Consider the following 20,864-nt stretch of genomic DNA (forward strand, 5'->3'; position numbering starts at 1 on the left):
TAATTTTTTACCAGTCTAGTAGATATAAAATGGTAGCTCATTGTTGTCTTAATTTGTACTTCTCTGATAACTGATGAGTTTACTGGGTATCCTCTTCTGCTTTTTGCCTATTTGTGTCCTTTGCCCATTTTTCTATTGCAGTTACCATTTTTTATTGATGATTTATAAAATTCCTTCTATAGTCTAGATATTAATTCCTTGTTGTAGATTTTAAATATATCTTCCTATTTTGCCATCTGACATTTGATATTATGTTTGATATCTTTCTTTGAGTGTAAAGCTTTACTTTTTATAAATTTGATTTTTTTTTCCTTCTGGTTTGTGATTTTCAAGTTGTGTTTTGAAAAAGGCCTTCCTGACCCATGTTGCAAAGATGTGCACCTACACCTACATTTTCTTTTATTGACTTCATGATTTTGTCTTTCACACTTCGGTTTCTCCAGTTGATATCTATCTTTGTATATGGTGTTTCATAAGGATTCAATTTTGTTTTAAAAAGCCAGTTTTCCCAACAACATGTGTGAAGCTATCTATTCTCTCCCTCTTTTACTTGTGATACCAGCTTTCTTGTGTTTGCATATCTGAGCTCTGTCTCTGAGCTCTTTATTTCCTTGGCCTGATCTGTCTGTTCTTGTGCTAATACCTCTCTGATTTTAATATGATGACTTTGAGGCAAGTCTTAATATCTGGTAGTTTGAGTTTCCTCTCTTTGCTTTTCAACGGTTGACTTAGCTGATTGTGGACCTTTATCCTTCTACATAAAAATTTCCTCAAAAATTTGAAATTTTCATTTGGGATTGCATTGAAGTATACAGGTTAATTGGCAGAAAATTGACACTTAAAATATTAATAATGGTTTAGTCTTAAATGTTGTTTCTCATAGTATGCTTTACAAATAACAAATACTTTTTTAAATTGAAAATTTTTTATTGAAGGATAGTTGATTTACAGTACTATGTTAATTTCAGGTGTATAGCAAAGTGATTCAGTTTTATATATATGTATAAAACTGATATATATATATGTAATACATATATATATATATATACATACACACACACACACACATAGTCTTTTTCAGATTCTTTAGGTTATAACTAAATACTGAATATAGTTCCCTGTGTATACAGTAAATTCTTATTGTTTATCTAGCCTGTATATAGTAGTATCCGTTAATCCCATACTCCTCTAATTTATCCCTTCTCCAGCTTTCCCCTTTGGTAGCCATAATTTTGTTTTCTATGTCTGTGAGTCTGTTTCTGTTTCATAAATAAGTTCATTTGTATTATTTTTTAGATTCCATATGTAAGTGATATCATATAATATTTGTCTTTCTCTGGTTTACTTCACTTAGTGTGGTATTCTCTAGGTCTATTCATGTTGCTGCAAATGGCAGTATTTTTTAAATGGCTGAGTAATACTCCATTGTATATATGTACCACATCGTCTTTATCCATTCCTCTGTCAGTGGACATTCAGGTTGCTTCCATGTCTTGGCTATTGTAAACAGTGCTGCTGTGGACATTGAGGTACATAAATCTTTCTGAATTGGAGTTTTTGTCTTTCCTGGATAATCCTCAGGAGTGGGAATTTCTGGATCATATGGTAACTCTATTTTTAGTTTTATAAGGAACCTCCACAGTATTATCTGTAGTGGCTGCACCAATTTTCATTCCCACCAACACTGTAGGAAGGTTCCCTTTTCTCCACACCCTCTCCAGCATTTATTATTTGTAGAGTTTTTGATGATGGCCATTCTGACTGGTGTGAGATGATACCTCATTGTAGTTTTGATTTGTATTTCTCTAATAATTAGTGACGTAGAGCATATTTTCATATACATCTTAACCATCTGTATCTCTTCTTTGGAGAAATTATGTCTTCTTTGGAGAAATGTCTATTTAGGTCTTCTGTCCCTCCTCCCTCCCCTCCCCTGGGCCCCGCCTTTTTTTTGCTATTGGGTTATATGAGCTGTTTGTGTATTTTGGAAATTTAGCCCTTGTAGGTCACATCATTGGCAAATATTTTCTTCTAGTCCATAGGTTGTCTTTTTGTTTTGTTTATCATTTCCTTGCTGTACAGAAGCTTGTGCATTTGATTAGGTCCTATTCGTTTATTTTTGCTTTTGTTTCTTTTGTCTTGGGAAACTGACCTAAGAGATTATTGCTACAATTTATGTCAAAGAATGTTTTGCCTATGTTCTCTTCTAAGAGTTTTATGGTGTCATGTCTTTATATTTAAGTCTTTAAGTAATTTTATTTCTGTGTATGGTGTGAAGGAGAGTTCTAACTGCATTGATTTACATGCAGCTGAAAATCGACACTTTTATAGTGCTAAGTCACATCCTTCAAGAGCTTTGAATGTCTTTCCATTTATTCACACGTCTGTTAGCATTTTAGTTTTCTGCCTAGAAGTCTTCTGTATTCTTGGTTAAGTTAAGCCCTACATACTAAATTCAAATCCCAATCTTTTTTTTTTTTTTTTGCCAATTGTATGGGCGGCTCAACCATGGATCCTGCTGCCGTCAGGAACCTTACCTGGGTTTGGTCCTGGAATGTGAAGAATATGCAGCAGTGACACTGAGTTTTCTCTCATTAGTCACATTTGTAACCAGTAGTGAAGGGAAGGAAAAAACAGGAGTAAGAATAGCAGAGAAGAAGGAAGTCCTGTTTGTTGCTCCCTACGCTTCTTTACTGAGGAGGTGATCGCACCAGTGTCAGTCATCTAGACAGCAAATGACTGTCACTGATTTTCCCCTTTGTTATTACAAAGAACAAGAGTCTTCCCTGGGCAGGAATGTTGCCACCTTAATGCATATCTCCTGAGTCTGCATGTCCCGTCGCATCTTACGTATGGTACAGTTGTGAGATTTACTCCCCAAAGGCTCTGTGAGAGCTGGTTCATTCTCCTTTGAAGTGAGCCCAGGTCAGAAGCAGGAGGAGGCGCCAGGAAGGAACCTGTTCTCAGCCCCTTCCTGTTGTCCTGTCGTCCCACTGGAGGGACAGTTGGAAAGCTGCAAATTTGTCAGAGAGAGTACACAATCCAGTGCAAGAGATCCAGGGAAAGGCAGGCTGTTCTAGTGTGAGTTCGTCTTTACCAGCTTTGAAGTTTTTAACAATAAATGTCACTGCCTACTTAGCTGTGGAAAGATTAGCTTGTTTGTGGAAATGATGCTCTCCCGCTGCTTTGCCAGCTGTTAGGAAGCCGACAGACTGAGATAGAGAGGGCTGTCTCCTAATCTTGGCTTCTAGTGACGGGTCCCTTAGTGTACTAACTCAGATCCCCTGGGCCAATTGGGTGGTTTCAAAGAAATATGCCTGAGGTGCCCTAGGTGTGCCTTCTTGTGCCCTTCTGACCCCACCTGGCTTTTCAGAGGGACACTGCTGCCATTTTCTTGCTTCCTCCTCTTGTTGAATGTGTTTCTGTGCTTTAACCTGAACCTTTCACTAGACTTAATATCTGTGCTTTTACAGATACATTAATGTGGAGGCAAGTGCCCACAGCCAGTTGGAATGGACTTCCAGCTAGGCTAGAAAGACTTTAAAAAGTACCCTCCCTTCTCCCCAGAAGAAGGAAATATAGTTCTTCCTCTTTTATTTCCTTGTTTTAATCCCTTCATTCCTTCCAGTTTGTTTTTAACCTAATACTTTAACAAGAATCCTTTTTATCTGCATAATGCTTAAGAACCCACTTCAGGTTGCCAACTTGTCATTCACACTAGAGGTGAGGGGGACAGCAGTGATTGGAGAAAGTTTGCAAAGTTGGAATTAGGATCTGTAGGGTGTGGACATTGAATCTCTGAACCTCATTCCAAAGGTTTGACAGATCTGTATTTTTACTTATTATGAAAATAATATGAACTCATTGTAGAACATTAAGGAAATATAGCAAAGATTTTCAAAAATTCAATAAGAATCATCTATAATTTCATCTCTAGAGATACTTCTTCCTTGCTTTTTCTTTTTTCATGATGTCTTATGTTTATTTTCCCAATGTCAGTATATATTTCTACTTAATTGACATTATACTGAACATACTTGTTGGTATTCTGCTTTTAAAAATTCACAATTTCTCAGATGATGAAAGTTGTTTATAAGTATTATTTGTAATGGTTGTTGCATGCTCTGTCATAAGAGTGCATCCTGATTTGTTGAACTATTTCCTGTCATTGGTCTTGAATGTCCTTTCCAGAGTTCTGCTTTTGTGAATAACATCAGGGTGAGCATCCTTGTACATCAGTCTTTGTACACATTTCACGTAACTTCACATGGGCCAGTCCTAATGGGTGAACTGGGAGAGCTGTTTCCTGGTGAATACAATTCCTGGTGAACTGGGAGGGTACTGTGTGAATGATGCAGATTATCCTGCAGGCCCGCTGGCCATGAAACCGTGGGTCAGTGCTGGGCCTCTCTAAGCTTCTCTTTCCCTGTCTGTAAAATGAGGATAAATCACAACCCTACCTCATAACCTTGCTGTGAGCATAAAAGCCCAGCACAATATCTGGCCTATTAGCGAATAAGTGCCTAATTACTGTGGTTATTATCCTTGTTGTTATCTGGTCATACCAATTACTCTCCCATATGAGGAAGAAAGAAGTCACTGGATTAGGGGAACCACTTCTGAGCTGAGCAGGGGAAGAGAACAAAGGGCAGAAGCCAACACCTCTGCTGTTGGGGGCTGGAGGCCAGCCTGTGTTAATTCACTGAACCCTCTGGATCCTCATGACTGCATTTCTCAAAGTGGGGGATGTACACTGCTGGCGAAAGCCCAGATCATTTTGTATAGGACCAGACAAATGTTTTCAATTGCCTTTAAATTTATATATTTATTTAGTGTGTATTGACTGGGGACCGGCCCACAAGTAAACATAACTTATCCCTGCCCCATCCAGTTTTCTAATGTTACTGCTTAGCACAGGGGTCAGGTTTTTCAGGAAAGGAGCAGATTTTTGGTTTTGTGGTGCTATTTAGCTCTGCTCTGGTGTTCTGAAAGCAGCCATAGACAATATGGAAACGAAGAAGATGGCATTATTTACAAAACAGGCAACAGTGAGTTTGGCCCATTAACTACAAGTTTGTTAACTCAGCGTGATACAAAGATAAGTTTTTAAATATTCATCTCTTCAAGACAGCATGGGGTTATGGCAGGGAGCATGAATGTGGTGCGTGGATGGGTACCATTTGCAGAAATGCTTTTCACAGCAAGCAAGTTACAAGTGAGCAAACAGGCTTAACGATGGCAAGATACCAGAGCTGAGTCTGCCCGATTGCCAAGATCATTTCCCCTACCATTCTTGATGTGCGTGAGATCTTTGCTCTGCCCTGCCATCTGTCATTATGTGGGCAACCCAGTGGGACTGGAAAGAGTTTCATCATCAACTTCCAATACCTAACCCACCCAGCAGTTTGCCACTGAGGGGCCATCCCTCGTTCCTTCTTAGTGAGCCTCTCCAGAGCCGTGTGCGGCTCCTCACACGTCACATGGGATGCTGGGAGAATCAGAGCCACACGTTCAGTGACTCAGGCTTCCCAGGTGCGGAGCTGTAAAGTGGCCCATTCGTCTCCCACGGACTTTGACGACACAACCACAGCTGCTGTTGTTTCTGTTACATACACTCGTTCTCTCGGCTGTTATTCAGATTAGACTCCATATGGTGCTGGGTCAAAGCACTTCTTGTTTCATGAGGATAAAATTGAGGACAAGGAGAGAGATGGGGGGGGCATCATTACCTTTCTCTGTTTGCCCATTGCCCTGCCTCTGGTTTCTGCATTCCCTTCATCTCTGCCTCAGCTTCCATTGATCGTAAAACAGAAAAAGAGATTGAGTCTTGAAGCTCGCAGGGGAAGAAGGTCTGATGGGACCACATGGGTCACTGTTTTTAAAATGTTCTGAAGTCTTCAGCCATCACTAAAGAGCTAGCAGTCTCACGAAAGCAGCGAAGGACAGGAAGGCAGCTTTTCTTTTTTCTTTTGCTTCCGATCACCTTTGGCCTTTTGCTTTGAGAACATCCCCAGTTGAGAGGCTGGAGAAGACAGCAACAAGTAGCCAGGATCCCTGTGGGATCAGAGCCATCCAGCGGCTGCCAAATCTCCACTGGTTGGTGGCTTATAAATAGAACATTTCCCCTCTTAAACCTGAGAAGGATGGACGCATTAGTGGGGATGGTGGCCTGGCCTCCTATGTGCTGGCCCATGAGGGAGTCAGCTGAGTACACCTTCCCCTCCAGCTTTCTCTCTACGCCTGCCAGCCAGAGTTGATAGAAGACAGGCGTGCATTCCCTTCCCGCTGCCCCCAGCCCCTCTTGGCCCTTCTTCTTTCCCTTTTTCCTCCATGGCAGCTTTTTGTCACCACGACTTTCTTCTCCTGAGCCACGGTAGGATAAGATGGTCCCCTGCTCTCTCACTGAAGTGCTGACCCCCAGCCTGCTTTTCCTTATGAGTTGTGAACACGGCGCAGCTGGTTGCTGTGGCCTGTGTAGAGTGGCAACAGCCCGGCATGAGTGCTGGGGGCTAGCAGGAGAGGAGGGAGAAGGAATGGATTATTTGCTCCGAGATGCTATTCTCTGGGTTCCCAGCCCTTTGGTTTGGTGACACCCCACCCCCCAAGGACATGGCTGGCCTGGGTACTCCTGAGACTTGCCTGGACAGTCAGAAGACTCCCGGCTTGTCCTCAAATCTGTCCTCTCCTCAGCCAGCTTTAGACTGACAAATGCAGCCAGCGCGTGACTTCACTGTGGCCCCCCCTTCCCCTCAGCCATGTGGGCTCTGGACAGACAGCAGGCTGCCGCCTGGCAGGTGCCCACCACCCCTTGGCATCCCAGTTTGGGCTTCAACCAAGGAACAGCGAGCAGGTCATTGGCAACATCCTTAACTCTTAAAGCCCAGGGCAAGGGGCTGTGGAGACAGAGACTGATTTTCCTCACTGGCACCAAGTGCAGGCTCTTGACCAATGATATCATTAGTGATAAACATTATCATTAGCACATACTGTGTCCCAGGCAATGTGCTTAGTGTCTGACCTACATTATATTTGATCTTTGTAAGAACTCTGTGAGGCAGATGGTAGTATTGACCCCATTTACAGATGAGAAAACTGAGGCTTCATCCTAAGTGCAAACTTGTGGTCACTCAAGATCATTCCTTCCCACCCTGATCAGCATTCAGAGTGTGCACCTCTCATTCAGCATGTGAGATTTAGTGAAAGCTGTCAAGTACTGTTGCCCACAGTGGGGGGAGTTTTGAGTAGTGGTTGGGAATGTTGGTTCTGGAGTATTATTACACATGTGTTTGGAATCCCAGCCTCATGGCTTATTGAATTTGTGACTGTGGGAAATAAATTTATCCAGACCTCAGTTTCTTTATCTGTAAAATGAGGATAGTCTTACTGTCTACATCATTGGTTTCTTTGAGAGTATCAAAGGAGAATAAACTGGAAATTCTTTAATCAGTGGTGCTTGGTATGCTAAGCAGTCATTAAATGTTGCTCTCTGCTGTTATTATCAATAACATCATCATTAGCTGAAACCAGAGGCTATTTATATAAAGCCTGACACTGGATAGTTTCTTTCAGAGTTCCTCAGAGTGCCTTCACATGCATTACTTTTTTTGATTTCTACCATGCTTGATCTTCAAGATGAGAAAAAGGGTCCGAGAGGTGATATATTCCCACATCATACAATATTATGGTAACTCCAGGTGCAAATCTTAGGCCTCAGATTCTGAATGGCATCTCCTTCCCTGCCTTCTACTGCCCTGGAGTTTGATGTGTCTGAAAAATAGCTAAACCGTTTCTAGGGCAGATAAGGAGAGGACACGTAGTTAGAGGCAAGGAAGGGATCTGGCTGGACAGAGGAGATTGGTTTTCCGCTTGAAACACGTCCACCTTCGGAAAGCTGGCACTGATTTCTTTTGGTTGAGAAATCAGTGCGCAGCCACCCAGGCCTCGAGGTAGAAAGGAATTGAGGCCACTGGACTGTAAGTCATTCTTGGGATGTTCAGAATCCCAGGTAGGAGACAAATGGTTCTGATTAAGATGGTTCACATTACCAAGGTGTACGTGCAGCCTTGCTTCTTCACAGCTGTCCTGGTCAGGAATTTTAAGGTAGACAGGGAGATTGCAGATGTCAAAACCCACAAGGAAACTGTCCTTCCTCCCTCCTTCCACCCCACACTGGTCTGCAGTTCTCAGCTGTACTGTGCAGGAACTCACCTGCTGCCGCTTTGGCTGCCTCTGGCTGAGAACTGGAACATCTGAGACTGGCAGGTTTATTCCAAGCCAGGCAGGGTTTTCATCTCTTCCTCTGCTACCTGTTTTACTCCCCGTCCTTCTCGGCTTATTTTTCTTAATGTGGGTCTCCAGAAACCATGAGAAAAGAAGATAGGTTCCTGGGTATGTGGTTGGCTAGGGAAGAAAATCCTGATTGGTGGTATTCATGCATAGAGGTCAGAGGGTGAATGAGATCCCTATCAGTGCTGTCTGTTCTGTGCTTCCCCAGCAGACCCCTGCACTCTGGAAGGTACCAGGGTTCGGTCAGCTGCTCCCCATTGAGGTTCCTGGAGTGTAGGAACTTCTTTACCTATTGATTTCTTGGTGTCTCTGCTGGTGAAAATGTAGGTTATATTTGTTGCTTCCTTCAGGAAATGTGTACTGAAGCTACGGTAGTGAGCAAGGCAGATAAAGTCCCTGAATGAGAGCAGGGACCCCAAACAGTAAGCCAGCAAACAAAGGGAGGCTTCCAAGTGGAGAGAAGGGCTATGAGGAAGTAAGAACAAAGGCATAGGGAGTTACAGGGGAAGGGTGGCTGTTTTATATTTAATTTATTTTTTACTACAGTATAGTTGATTTTACCGTGTTGTGTTAATTACTATTGTACAGTAGAGTGGCTCAGTTATACACCGATACACATTCTTTTTCATATTCTTTTCCGTTATGGTTTAATCACAGGGTATTGCATATAGTTCCCTGTGCTGTACAGCAGGACCTTGTTGTGTATCCATCCTATATGTAACGGTTTGCATCCACTAACCCCAAACTCCCTGTCCATCCCTCTCTTGATGGGTGGCTGTTTTAGATACCAGGGACAGAGGAGGCCTCCTTGAAGAAATGACATTTAAGGAGAAACCTGAACAAACCTAGGGAGGGTGCCACGTCAGGAACTGGCAGAGAAACAAGCACATACAGAGGCCCCTGCAGCGGAGAAGCTGAGCTAGCCATGTTCAAGGAGTATCAGGAAGGACCCTTGTGACTGGATTGGCAGAGACCAGAGGGAGAGTGTCCAGGTGGACTGAGCCATGTGAGGCTGTGGTCAGGAGGTAGGATTGCGTTCTAAGTGTCATGAGAAGTCCCTGGCGAGTTGTGATCAGGCGAGTGACATGAGCCAATGTATATTTTTAAAAGATGACTCTGACCGCCGGCAGAGAATACATTGTAGGGGGCAAAAGGAGAAACAGTTGAGAGGCTATGGGAACAGTCCAGGCAAAAGATGATGGTAGCTTGGATCAAAGTGTTAGTAACAGAGAAGTAGCTGGATTCTAGGTTTAAGTTATTGCTGATGGTACTGGCTAACGGATTGGATGTGGGGTGTGATGGCAAGGACTCAAGGATGACTATTGAAATAGGACAGTTTGCTGATAGAATGTGGTACCCTCCCATCTTGTCCTTTCAGCCAGGTTGAAGGTGGTGCCTGGGCTGGTGCAGATTAGGACAGTAGCTCCCAAATGTGTTGTTTGTCACCTTCATTATTTAACATGTGTATATACCCCCTGTAATACTATTTATGTACTATTTTTTAAAACCAATTTGCTCTTCTTAAACTACATTTATTTTAAAAATGCATCAATAATTTTCTAGTACTTATTAAAGTAAGTGTGTAACAATTGGAAATATTTATTTGTGAACTACTTGGAATCTTTTCATATACCCCGATGGCACAAGCCAACATTACACTTTGAGGTACACAGCACTGGTGAATCTTTATTATTGGATGAGGAATGTGGAATAGGTATCACCCATTAACTAATAGTCAATAATCATTGGTAGTGGTCTTTAGTGATAATAATTTTAGTCACTTGGTATACAGTACAGTGTTATCTATCCCACATGTGATTCTCATACCTGCTGAAGCATATCCTTTGGGAGGTACCCAGAATCTGCATTGAGCAAGCATGCCCCTGAGTCTGTCCCCTAGGTTTGAGAGCTACTTCTGGAGTAGAAAGGGCAGAATCCAGAAAATAGGGCTCCAGCCCTGGTCCTTCTCTGACTGGCTGTGTGAACTTCAGCAGAGGAATAGGGGATAGAAGAGAATGGCCTCTGGAGCTAGACCAAGTTAGAGTCCTGGTTCCACCGCTCATGAACACCGCAAGCCTACAGGAGCCCCTTAACCTCTTTTGGATCCAAGGTTTCCATCTGCAGAGCAGGGCTGGTGATAATGATAATGGTGATGATATGGTGCAATTAAGTGCCTACTCCAGAGCAACACTATGTGCAAAGTGTTACTACTGCCATCATCATTGTTGGTACCACTTAACATCGTGAGCCTGGCTTTTCTCATCATAAAAACTTAACAGATATATTGGAAAAGTCAAATAAACTATAAGCTATTAATTTATTCTATCAATAGTACCATATTACCCTTCATTATACTTACTAGTGTGGAGACACAGCAAGACGTTTTTAGTAAGAATAGTAGCAATATGTACTCCCATGAGATTACAGTAAGGTTAACATGCACTTGGGTGTGAAGAGTATTTCATCAACTGTAAGTTTGATTCAAGTATTAGAATGTAGTTCAGTTCAGTCACTCAGTCGTGTCTGACTCTTTGTGATCCCATGAATCACAGCATGCCAGGCCTCCCTGTCCATCACCAACTCCCAGAGTCCACCCAAACCCGTTACCATCAAGTCGGTGATGCCATCCAACCATCTCATCCTCTGTCGTCCCCTTCTCCTCCTGCCCTCAATCTTTCCCAGCATCAGGGTCTTTTCAGATGAGTCAGCTCTTCTCATCAGGTGGCCAAAGTATTGGAGTTTCAGCTTCAACATCAGTCCTTCCAATGAACACTGAGGACTGATCTCCTATAGGATGGACTGGTTGGATCTTCTTGCAGTCCAAGGACTCTCAAGAGTCTTCTCCAACACCACAGTTCAAAAGCCTCAATCCTTTGGCTCTCAGCTTTCTTTATAGTCCAATTCTCACATCCATACATGACCACTGGAATAACCATAGCCTTGACTAGACGGACCTTTGTTGACAAAGTAATGTTTCTGCTTTTTAATATGCTGTCTAGGTTGGTCATAATTTTCTTTCCAAGGAATAAGCATCTTTTAACTTCATGGCTGCAGTCACCATCTACAGTGATTTTGGAGCCCAGAAAAATAAAGTCAGCCACTGTTTCCACTCTATTTCTGTTTCCCTTTCTATCTGTCATGAAGTGATGGGACCAGATGCCATGATCTTTGTTTTCTGAATGTTGAGGTTTGAGTCAACTTTTTCACTCTCCTCTTTCACTTTCATCAAGAGGCTCTTTGGTTCTTCTTCACTTTCTGCCATAAGGGTGGTATCATCTGCATATCTGAGGTTATTGATATTTCTCCCAGCAATCTTGATTCCAGCTTGTGTTTCTTCCAGCCCAGCGTTTCTCATGATGTACTCTGCATATAAGTTAAATAAGCAGGGTGACAATATATAGCCTTGATGTACTCCTTTTCCTATTTGGAACCAGTTTGTTGTTCCATGTCCAGTTCTAACTGTTGCTTCCTGACCTGCATACAGGTTCCTCAAGAGGCAGGTCAGGTGGTCTGGTATGCCCATCTCTTTCAGAATAGTTACTATATCCTAATAATCATAGTACTGGTAATGACCATTTACTGAATACTAGCCAAGTCTCAGTTGTTGTCCATTTCATTTGACCTTTGTAGCATTAAGGTGAGTTACCACACCACACAGGTGAGGAAGGTGAAGCTTCTTGCCGAAGAGCATAATGGCCAGAGGTGGCAGAGACAGGCGCCCAAGCCAGATCTGTCCGGCCTTAAAATTCATTGTTCTCTTTCCAGTACATACAGCTTCTGTTGGTGTTACTTCAATTAATATTAAAGTTCATTCACATTCCCTGAGTACCTACCAGCCAGGGAACAGAATAGAGGGCAGTTGGCAGTGAAGTGAAATGGGTCACAGGTTTGGGGAGCTGATCTGGGATTAAAACTGGCTCTGGGTAAATTGCCCAAGTAGAGAACTCACACCTTTCCTGGACCCCACTGGAAGCTTCACAGCCAGGAAGCCCTGGCAACTCTGGGGCTTCACATTCTGAGGAAAAGGATGTGAGCCCCTCTGAGTGTGTGAGCCAACTGGAAATCTCTTTTCCAGATAGGATTTTGTATTAAATTGAGTATGGGTGTTTTTCTTCATGGCTTTTAATGGTGCTGAAATTTGATTAAATTCAGAAGGAGCGAGGCAGGCCAGGCTTTAAAGAGCAAATCACATAGGGAAAGTGAGTAAATTTCTGTGGTGAGAACGTGCCCCAGGAACTGTCCATAAAATGGTGGGCTGGTCTCAGCAACTCCAGACAACTTCCTGTATCCATCAGCATTAGAAACACAGCATGGACTTCCTTTACCTCAGTTCTCTTGTTTTTATTTCCAGAAAATTCCATTTCTCCCATAAAAAGAAAAAAAAAAAAAAACTTGAAAGGTATTTTTTTTTTTTTAAATCAAAGAAAAGTTGAATAAAGAAAAAAATCTGTCAAACACCAGCTTTAGGAAACTGTTAATTCCATCTAATTCATGTTGAGCCTAATTCAGGTAAGTCAATTCCTCTCTTTTTGAGGAGAGGTCTGAGGTCTGTTAGAATTCCTGGGAGGCATGTCTGGGGAAACTTCGGGACATATCTCAAAGTGTCGTTTTTTTTTCAGAGTATATGTCCATCAGTCAGCCTATGCTATGAAAAGGTCCCTTCTATTCAGAACTGGTGATTTGGCCACTTCTTACCTAGTTTCTGGATGCTTTGAATACTAAGGATTTGGAGACGGGCAGCACCTAGTCAGTGATTTTTATAAGAGGGACTTTGGGACCTCAAGAGTGAGTGGCACAAAATTCAGGAGGTGAATGCTCTTGTTTTCTAGAGCTTTCTCTACCCTCAGGCCTGTCTGACTGTTTTTTTGTTTTTTTTTAATGATTTTATTTATTTATTTTTATTTTTCACTGCACTGGGTCTTCACTGCTTTTCTTGAGCTTTCTCCAGTTGCAGTGAGTGGGAACTTCTTCTTCATTGTGGTTTGAAGGCTCCTCATTATGGTGGCTTCTCACTGTAGAGCACAGGCTCTAGAGTGAGGGCTCAGTAGTTGCGGTACACAGGCTTAGTTTCTCCACAGCATGTGGGATCTTCCTGGACCAGGACTTGAACCCATGTCTCCTGCATTGGTAGGTGGATTCCTATGTACTGTACCACCAGGGAAGTCCTGTCTGACTGTTTAGATGGCCTAGTTAGTATGTGCAAGCAAAGGATTTCAATTAATAAAAGTGTCCAGGAAACCTAAACTTGATTTTTGTCTCCTCTATTCTATGTCTTGGCTTGCATAGTTTTTGTTTTTCCCTTCTCTGGGACTGATTCTTAAGGCTGTACTGCTTGGTAATACCTGTTTATATTGATACAGGAAGGAAGGAAGTGGTTAGATTCGTTTCTTTATTTAACCTTTTATCCTCAGAGAAGATGGAAAAGTGGAGGACCAGAAGCTTAGATAACCTATCTGCTTTCATAGGTTTACATCAGTTGAAGTTTGAAAGGTCACTTTGACTCTGCCACACTGTCCTTCTGCTGCTCTTCCTACCATTCAGTCACCACTTTACAGATCCATGTATCCAGAATGAAAAGTTACACCAAATGAAAAGTTACATGCTTCTACTTCATTTCCAGCATTATGGTGGACAGTGGATGACAGAGATTTAGTAGTAATAACAATAAATCAGTAAAGTTATATATGGACCATTGTCTTTATGAATGCATATCCAGCTTGGTAGACAGACACCTTTTGCAGGATTGTACAAATAAATGTAGGCTTGTACTCATACTGCATACTCTGATGGAGAGGTTAAGGAAGGCATCAACCTAGGTGGAGGGGTCAGAGAGGCTTTTTTACAGGAGATGATACTTGAAGGGGAAGACCTGAGAATTTGGAGTCACATGGGCCAAAGGGCTCCCAGGAGTGAAACACAGCTTGTGCAAAGGCTGAGGAGAAAGTGTGGTTAATTGGATTCTCTGAGAGGAAGCCAGTGTGTTTGGGATGCTGAGACCTGGGGGAGGGCCATGAGACAAAGCTGGAGCCAGACCATGCAGAGCTGTGTGGGCCATATTAGGGGCCAGGATTATGCTTCTAAGAGCAGCTGGGTGCCATTGAATGATTTTAGGCAGAAAGGTGATGTGGTCTGGTTTTGTCAAGGTCATGGGGGCTGCAGGGTTGAGGGGAAGGGTTGAGGGCAGATTGGAGGGAGCCAGAGGAGGTGTGAGCCAAGGAGACCAGTTGGGAGGGCCTTGCAGCTGTCCTGGTAACAGATGGGTCCAGGACCAGGGTGGTGTGGTGAAGGCAGAGAGAACTAGATAAAATTAAGATGACATTAGGCGGAAAAACTGAGGTGAATAATTTGGATGTGGGAGATAAGAAAGAAGGGAAGTGCTAAGGGTTAAGTTCATGATTTTATTGTAGCTTTCACTCTTTACCGTCACCTACATGCTTCTTCTTCTTCTTCTTCTTTTTTTTTAAAGGCCAAGGAAAGCTTCATATGAGGTAACATGAGGTAACATGAAGTACCAAAAGCTTCAGAACAGGGCATTGAATGTTATGCTAAAATCCATGTGTATACCTGACCCACCAGCCTCCTCCTTTTAAACAATTTGACTGATCTTTAAAATATATTGCTGTTTTAAGCCCATTGTAGTAAAGCAGTCAGTTCCTGAATCTAACGTGTTTCCCTTTTCTCAGAGTTCATACCCTGGGCATGGTAAGCAGAGACCAAATAGTCTGCTAGACATCCTCCTCCTGCTTTGGCCCTAAGAATCTCCAGGTTGACTGAGAGTCAAGCTGCCTGTCCCATGTCCTTCTGTTCCCCATAAAACTTCGAGAAAATAGCTTTGTGTGACCCTGGCCCTTAACTTCCTCTAAAAACAGACAAATAATGCTTCAAAAGTTGACATGACAGTTAAGAGGATGACCCTTTTCTAACTTGGCAGGTCAGCCTGGGTGTTTGTGTGAGCTCTGTGAATATTCATTATCTGACAACTGTTTGGCCTGCCCTTTGCGTAAACCTGGGCAGAGCTGAACTCATGGCTGAGAGAGGAAGGTAAACCAGTCCAGGCCTTAGCTGCCAGACGGTGAGTGTCTGGCCCAGGAGGTACCGCCCCTGCAACAACTCATTGCCAGTCAAATTAAGGGAATAATGCAAGCCTAGTAGATATTTAATGAGAGATTATTTCTGGAGATTATAAGGATACAGCAATTGCAAATAAATCCCTGACCTTTTCTGAGCCTGGGCTCAGTAAAAGAGCTGAATCACCTGCTTGAAGGGATTAAGGACAGCCGCTTCCATCTGGCGGGCTGCTCAGACTTTTTCTGTTATTAGCAAACTCTGCTCAGTGGTGATGGTGTTCTAAACCTAATAGTGGGAACTGGATTTTCCAAATAGGAGATCTCAATTAACTTAGCTTATGTATCTGCTGGACAGTGATCAGGACTAATGATCTGATTATGGATTCACTGTAGTCCCTGTCACATCAGTGGTACTCAGTACATGTTAAATAGGAAAGAAATTGTTCATCATCAGTAACCTAATCACGATGTCAGCAGGAAACTCAGACTGGTGAGAATAGAATTCAAACCTGTGTATTTGTCTGTGTGTGTGTGCGCGCGCGCGTGCGCGCGCGAACCAGAGATAGAAAGATACAGGGAAGTGCCAGGGTAGGGGGTAGTGTAATAATTTATACCAGTTACAGTTTAGAGATTTACAACAGTGATAGTTGAAGTGTTTTTCATGAGTTCCTTATTAGGACTGTTGTTTGATATTAATTCCATTTCTTAACACAGTTTTGTTTATGGAACTGTAGTAATTATCATCAGTATACAGCTTGAACACATTAGAGGCTTATAGTGTTACCTTGAACTCTTAGCATTTGACTTGGTAATATATGAATCTGTTATATGCATTTGAACTTAGACAACTAATAAATACTAATACTGTTATATGTGTAATGCCTTTATGTGTAACATCTGTGTAAGATTTATTTCATGAAAAGGGTTTTGCTGGTATAAAATGAATTGCAGAACCTCTAATTTTGGGAAAACCAAAGAAGGAATATTTACTCAGAGATTTTGGGTGAGGGGCATTTTTCTTTGCCATTTTCCAAAAGACATAAGTGTAATTAGTGTGGGTTAGTGGAATTTAGTTTTTTTCTGAATATACTTGGGGGATAGCATTGTATTCTTTTCCATTAGCTATTACCTACTTAGAGAAGGAGCCAACTTCCCACAGTTCCATGGGAAAAGGTCAAGGCCTGATTTGTCTCTGCAGGGTTATATCTAGCTCTGTCCATATTTCTTCCCGTAGTTGGGCTAGTGGCTTTATGAGCATGTATCTTCTGGCCACTGGGGTCATCACTGTCCGCTGCCACGTTATTTCTAATTTTAACCATGTTCTTGGGGTAGGGAAGCAAAGTAGTCTTTGTCCAGAACAGAAGTTCCTCAATGCCTAGAACACGACCATGTTCACAAACCTAACCTTAAAATTTCCGAATTTGGAATCCATCTCAGCAACTCCCCAGAGCACTGTCCACAACTTCCGTTCTTTTTCTCCCAAACTTCCTTGACTATCATCCCTGTGCAAGAATCCTCCTAACCACCTCTCAAAAGGAGAACCGAAAGGCTTCAACTGACTATTGAATCATGTTATGGACATTTAGGAAGCATCCTTGGGTATAGAAAATAATTCCCCCTCTGACAAATACTTGCCAGTAGGCTCTATTCTGACTACTGTATAAAGGAATGAACATTCTCCCCTGCACATGAAAAGGTGCCCAGCACCACTAGTCATTAGGGAAATGCAAGTAAAAACCACAGTGAGATACCATTTCATATCCAGAATGGCAGTAATTAAGAAGACAATAACAAATGTTGGTAAGGCCCTGGAGAACTTGGAACTTTCATATGTCACTGGTGGGAATGTGAAGTGGTTCAGCACTTTTAGAAAGCAGTTTGGCATTTCTTCAAAAAGTTAAGCATAGAGTTACCATATAACCTAGCACTTCTAACCTTGGGCACATAATGAACAGAAATGAAAATATATGTTCACACAAAGATTTGTACACCAGTGTGTTCCTAGTAGCATTATTCATTATAGTCAAAAAGCAGAAATGGTAACTGATGAATGGATAAATGAAATGTGGTATATCCAGGCAATGAAATGTTATTTAGTCATAAAATGGAGTAAAGTGTATTGATGCTGCATTGTAGAAAAATCATTGTAGAAAAAGCATTAAACTAGGTGAAAGAAACTAAATACAAAAGACCACATATTATATTATTGCTTGTACATGAAATGTCCAGAATAGGCAAATCTATAGAAACAGAAGATAGATTTCTGGTTTCTAGGAGCTGAGGGAAGAGAGAAATAGAGAGTTACTGTTAATGTGTATAAGGTTTTTCATGGGAGTATTGAAAATGTTATGTAGAGAATGGTGATTGGTTCATGACTTTGAAATATACTAGAAATTGAATTGTAAAACTTACAAATGAATTGTAAGTTTTAAATGAGTGAACACTACAGTATGTGAATTATATCTTAGTGAGTTATCATTTTTAAAAAAATCTTGCTTTGATTCCAGTAGATATTTAGACTATGTATTATGGTTTGTCATAAAATTTGAGAAAACTCAATGGTATGAGTTGAGCTTCATTTGGAAGAATGGTCCTTTTCTGAGTCAGAAAGCTATATACAACACAATGTGCAGAGTAAACACTCGGTTCATACTAGAAGAAACAAGGGCTTGAATTAATAGACTGTAGCTTTAAGAGAATAAGAACAATGATTTGTATAGCAGGTGCTCTCCAGGAAGAAAAACATCATTTCCCCCCCTTCTCTGGTACTTTATTTACTATCCTAGAGATAGTAAGTATGTTTAATAATAAGTACCACAAAATGATATGTACACATGTAAGAGCTAAAGCTGGTTCTCTTTGGGAAGAGAAGTTTGGGGAAATTACTGTTCCTTTCTGGTTTGATTTGGGGAATTTTCAGTAATTTTTAAAGGATTTTTTTTTTCTTCATTGGACCTATATTCAACCATATACATTAAAAATTGGAGAGATTCCATTTGGATGAGATCCAAGATGAGTTCAAGTTCTGCTCAGTTCTCGTATTTTACAAGTGTATTTCTTGCCCTGGGATGATGACAAATCATTTATAAATATTCACTTTCCTTCTTCCTTCCATTCCCTTCTCCACTCAGATCACTGGTTTGTATAACATCTTGTCCTGATATCCAAAGGAGGTCAAAGATTCTTAAAGATTACCATGCACATCTTATCATTGGGTAATCAGAGCATGGGAATGAATTTTGTTGGGTTTTCAGCCCTGTTGCCAGGTTGGCAGTTGGTTCTGCATTGTGGGAAAGTTGGTGCTACTTGTCATTTATTTTCTGAGTGACAAGAGGGTGTTTTGGAGCAAATGGAGAACCTGTCACTGCCTGCTGGTTTACCGCATAGAGGGTGGGTCTTCCACATTAGTGCTTTTCCCTTAGATACCTTCTTTGTCCTTGGCTGTTTTAATTTCCCCCCAGTCAGTTTTCCTTTTTTTCCCTTTTTCTAGTCATCTGAGCAGACTTTTATTCTTCCTTTTAACTCAGAGTCACTTTTTTTTTTTAATTTTTATTTTTCAGAGTCACTTTTTTTTCTTTTAATTAATTTTATTCTATTCTCAAACTTTACATAATTGTATTAGTTCTGCCAAACATCAAAATGAATCCACCACGGGTATACATGTGTTCCCCATCCTGAACCCCCCTCCCTCCTCCCTCCCCACACCATCCCTCTGGGTCGTCCCAGTGCACCAGCCCCAAGCATCCAGTATCGTGCATTGAACCTGGACTGGCATCTCGTTTCATACATGATATTTTACATGTTAGTCACTTTTAAGGCAGTTAAAGTTGTAATGGCTCTGGAGTGAGTCTCCCACATATTAGCTTTGCAGCTTTGGTCAAGATAGTTAGCTTTGCCAAATCTGTTTCTTGTGTAATTTGGGGCTCATGATAGTACCAACCTAGAGGACTTGCTGGGATTAAACAAGGTGAGCTCTGTGAAGTACTTACTGACATTTATTGAGCATTTAATTTATGCTTTTTGAAGGAGACCAGCACACAGTTAGTCCTAAAGCTCCTGACAATAGCAAAACAAGTTAAAGTTTGCCTGGTTACTCCTTCAGCAAAGTACTCATCACTCTGTGCTGTGTTTCTTCTGCTGTTAATAGATGATAACCTTGCAGAGAGTTACCATGAGAATTAAATGAGATAATATGTGCAAAGCACTTTGAACTGTACCTGGCATATGGTAAGCTCTCCGTGAATGCTAGCAGTTTTAAATCTTGAATCATTCCTGTACTTTCAGTGGAAAAAAAGAAAAGAATCCTTAGCAACACCATGGGACTGAGTCATGCTGGGTTGGTCAAGCCCTGTTCCGGGGTTGGTATGTGTGCGGCCAGCAACTTGACTGCCTTCTTCTTCCTCTTTCAGCTGCACAGTTGGACAGCATTGGCTTCAGCATCATCAAGAAATGCATCCATGCTGTGGAAACCAGAGGTAAAATAGTTTAGCAGATGGCATTGTTCTTGGCAAAGGTCACACATCTGGTGAGGTGGCAGACCTGCGACCTGCTGTTTCCCAATCTCTAGTGACTCATTAACTCTCCAAATGCCACTGGCAGTGTGTTTCCACAGCTTGTGTTGTTCTGAAGCACAAGGGCTCTCAGCTGATTTGATTCATTTGGTGGCATTAACCTTTTCAGCTAATCAGAAGACTGTTTTAAATACATGCATATCAAATACATAGCATTATAAGGAATCTAGTTACTGATGTGTGGTAGTCACTCAGTCATGTCTGACTCTTTGTGGACCTATGGACTGTAGCCCACCAGGCTTCTCTGTCCAATGAATTCTCCAGGCAAGAATACTGGAGTGGGTTGTCATTCCCCTCTCCAGCAGATCTTCCCAACCCAGGGATCAAACCCAGGTCTCCCACATTGCAGGCAGATTCTTTACCATCTGAGCCACCAGGGAAGCTACTAAGGTTACTGAAATTCAGTTAAAATACTAAAAACCATGGTTGTGATATAATAATATATGTGATTCTTTGTTTACACATCAGGTTCCGGCAGTGGGTCTGATAGCTAGCATAATTCAGAAATAGTGATATTTCAAGATGTCAGTGACAGTTGTAACATGTTAGGAAAATATCTTTGGTTTGCAACCAAGTTGCATGTACTGCTAAAGCTGTGATTTGTTGCTTATATTGTAGTGGAAGAAAATGTTTAATTTCAGTTATAGGTTAGTGGAAATAAAGTTGTGATTGTTTTCCTAAGTTGATAGACACCCTGAATTCTCTAGTGAGCCTCCTGGGCTTGTGGACTCCAGATTAGGAATCCTGCCCAGGGCACTATCTAGGTAGGGAGAAAGGGTCAGGCCCCTGGTTTCCTGCAGTGGTGCTGAAGTCACACATTGACCTTTCCTGGGTCCATTGGGCAGCACTTTGAGGTCACAGAAGCTGATTCGTCAGTGGTCTCTGTCCCAGAGGAGATAGCTGCAGAGGAGATTCCTTCATTCTGGCAGTTTCAAGCTTT

At 41.7% G+C, this 20,864-nt stretch overlaps 1 protein-coding gene across 4 annotated transcripts in view; it reads left to right on the forward strand.

The window, feature by feature from the left end:
- The window catches only part of ARHGAP26 (Rho GTPase activating protein 26), a 473,350-nt gene that overhangs the window by 270,895 nt on the left and 181,591 nt on the right, over nt 1-20,864 (forward strand). For all 4 annotated transcript variants that reach the window (XM_019965158.2, XM_070792123.1, XM_019965159.2 and 1 more), the window contains exon 13: nt 19,763-19,828. In XM_019965158.2, the coding sequence (XP_019820717.1) occupies nt 19,763-19,828 (66 nt within the window). The remainder of the gene's footprint in view (nt 1-19,762; nt 19,829-20,864) is intronic.

This window comes from Bos indicus, chromosome 7 (genome assembly GCF_029378745.1).
Source record: "Bos indicus isolate NIAB-ARS_2022 breed Sahiwal x Tharparkar chromosome 7, NIAB-ARS_B.indTharparkar_mat_pri_1.0, whole genome shotgun sequence".
NCBI classification, from domain to species: domain Eukaryota; kingdom Metazoa; phylum Chordata; class Mammalia; order Artiodactyla; family Bovidae; genus Bos; species Bos indicus.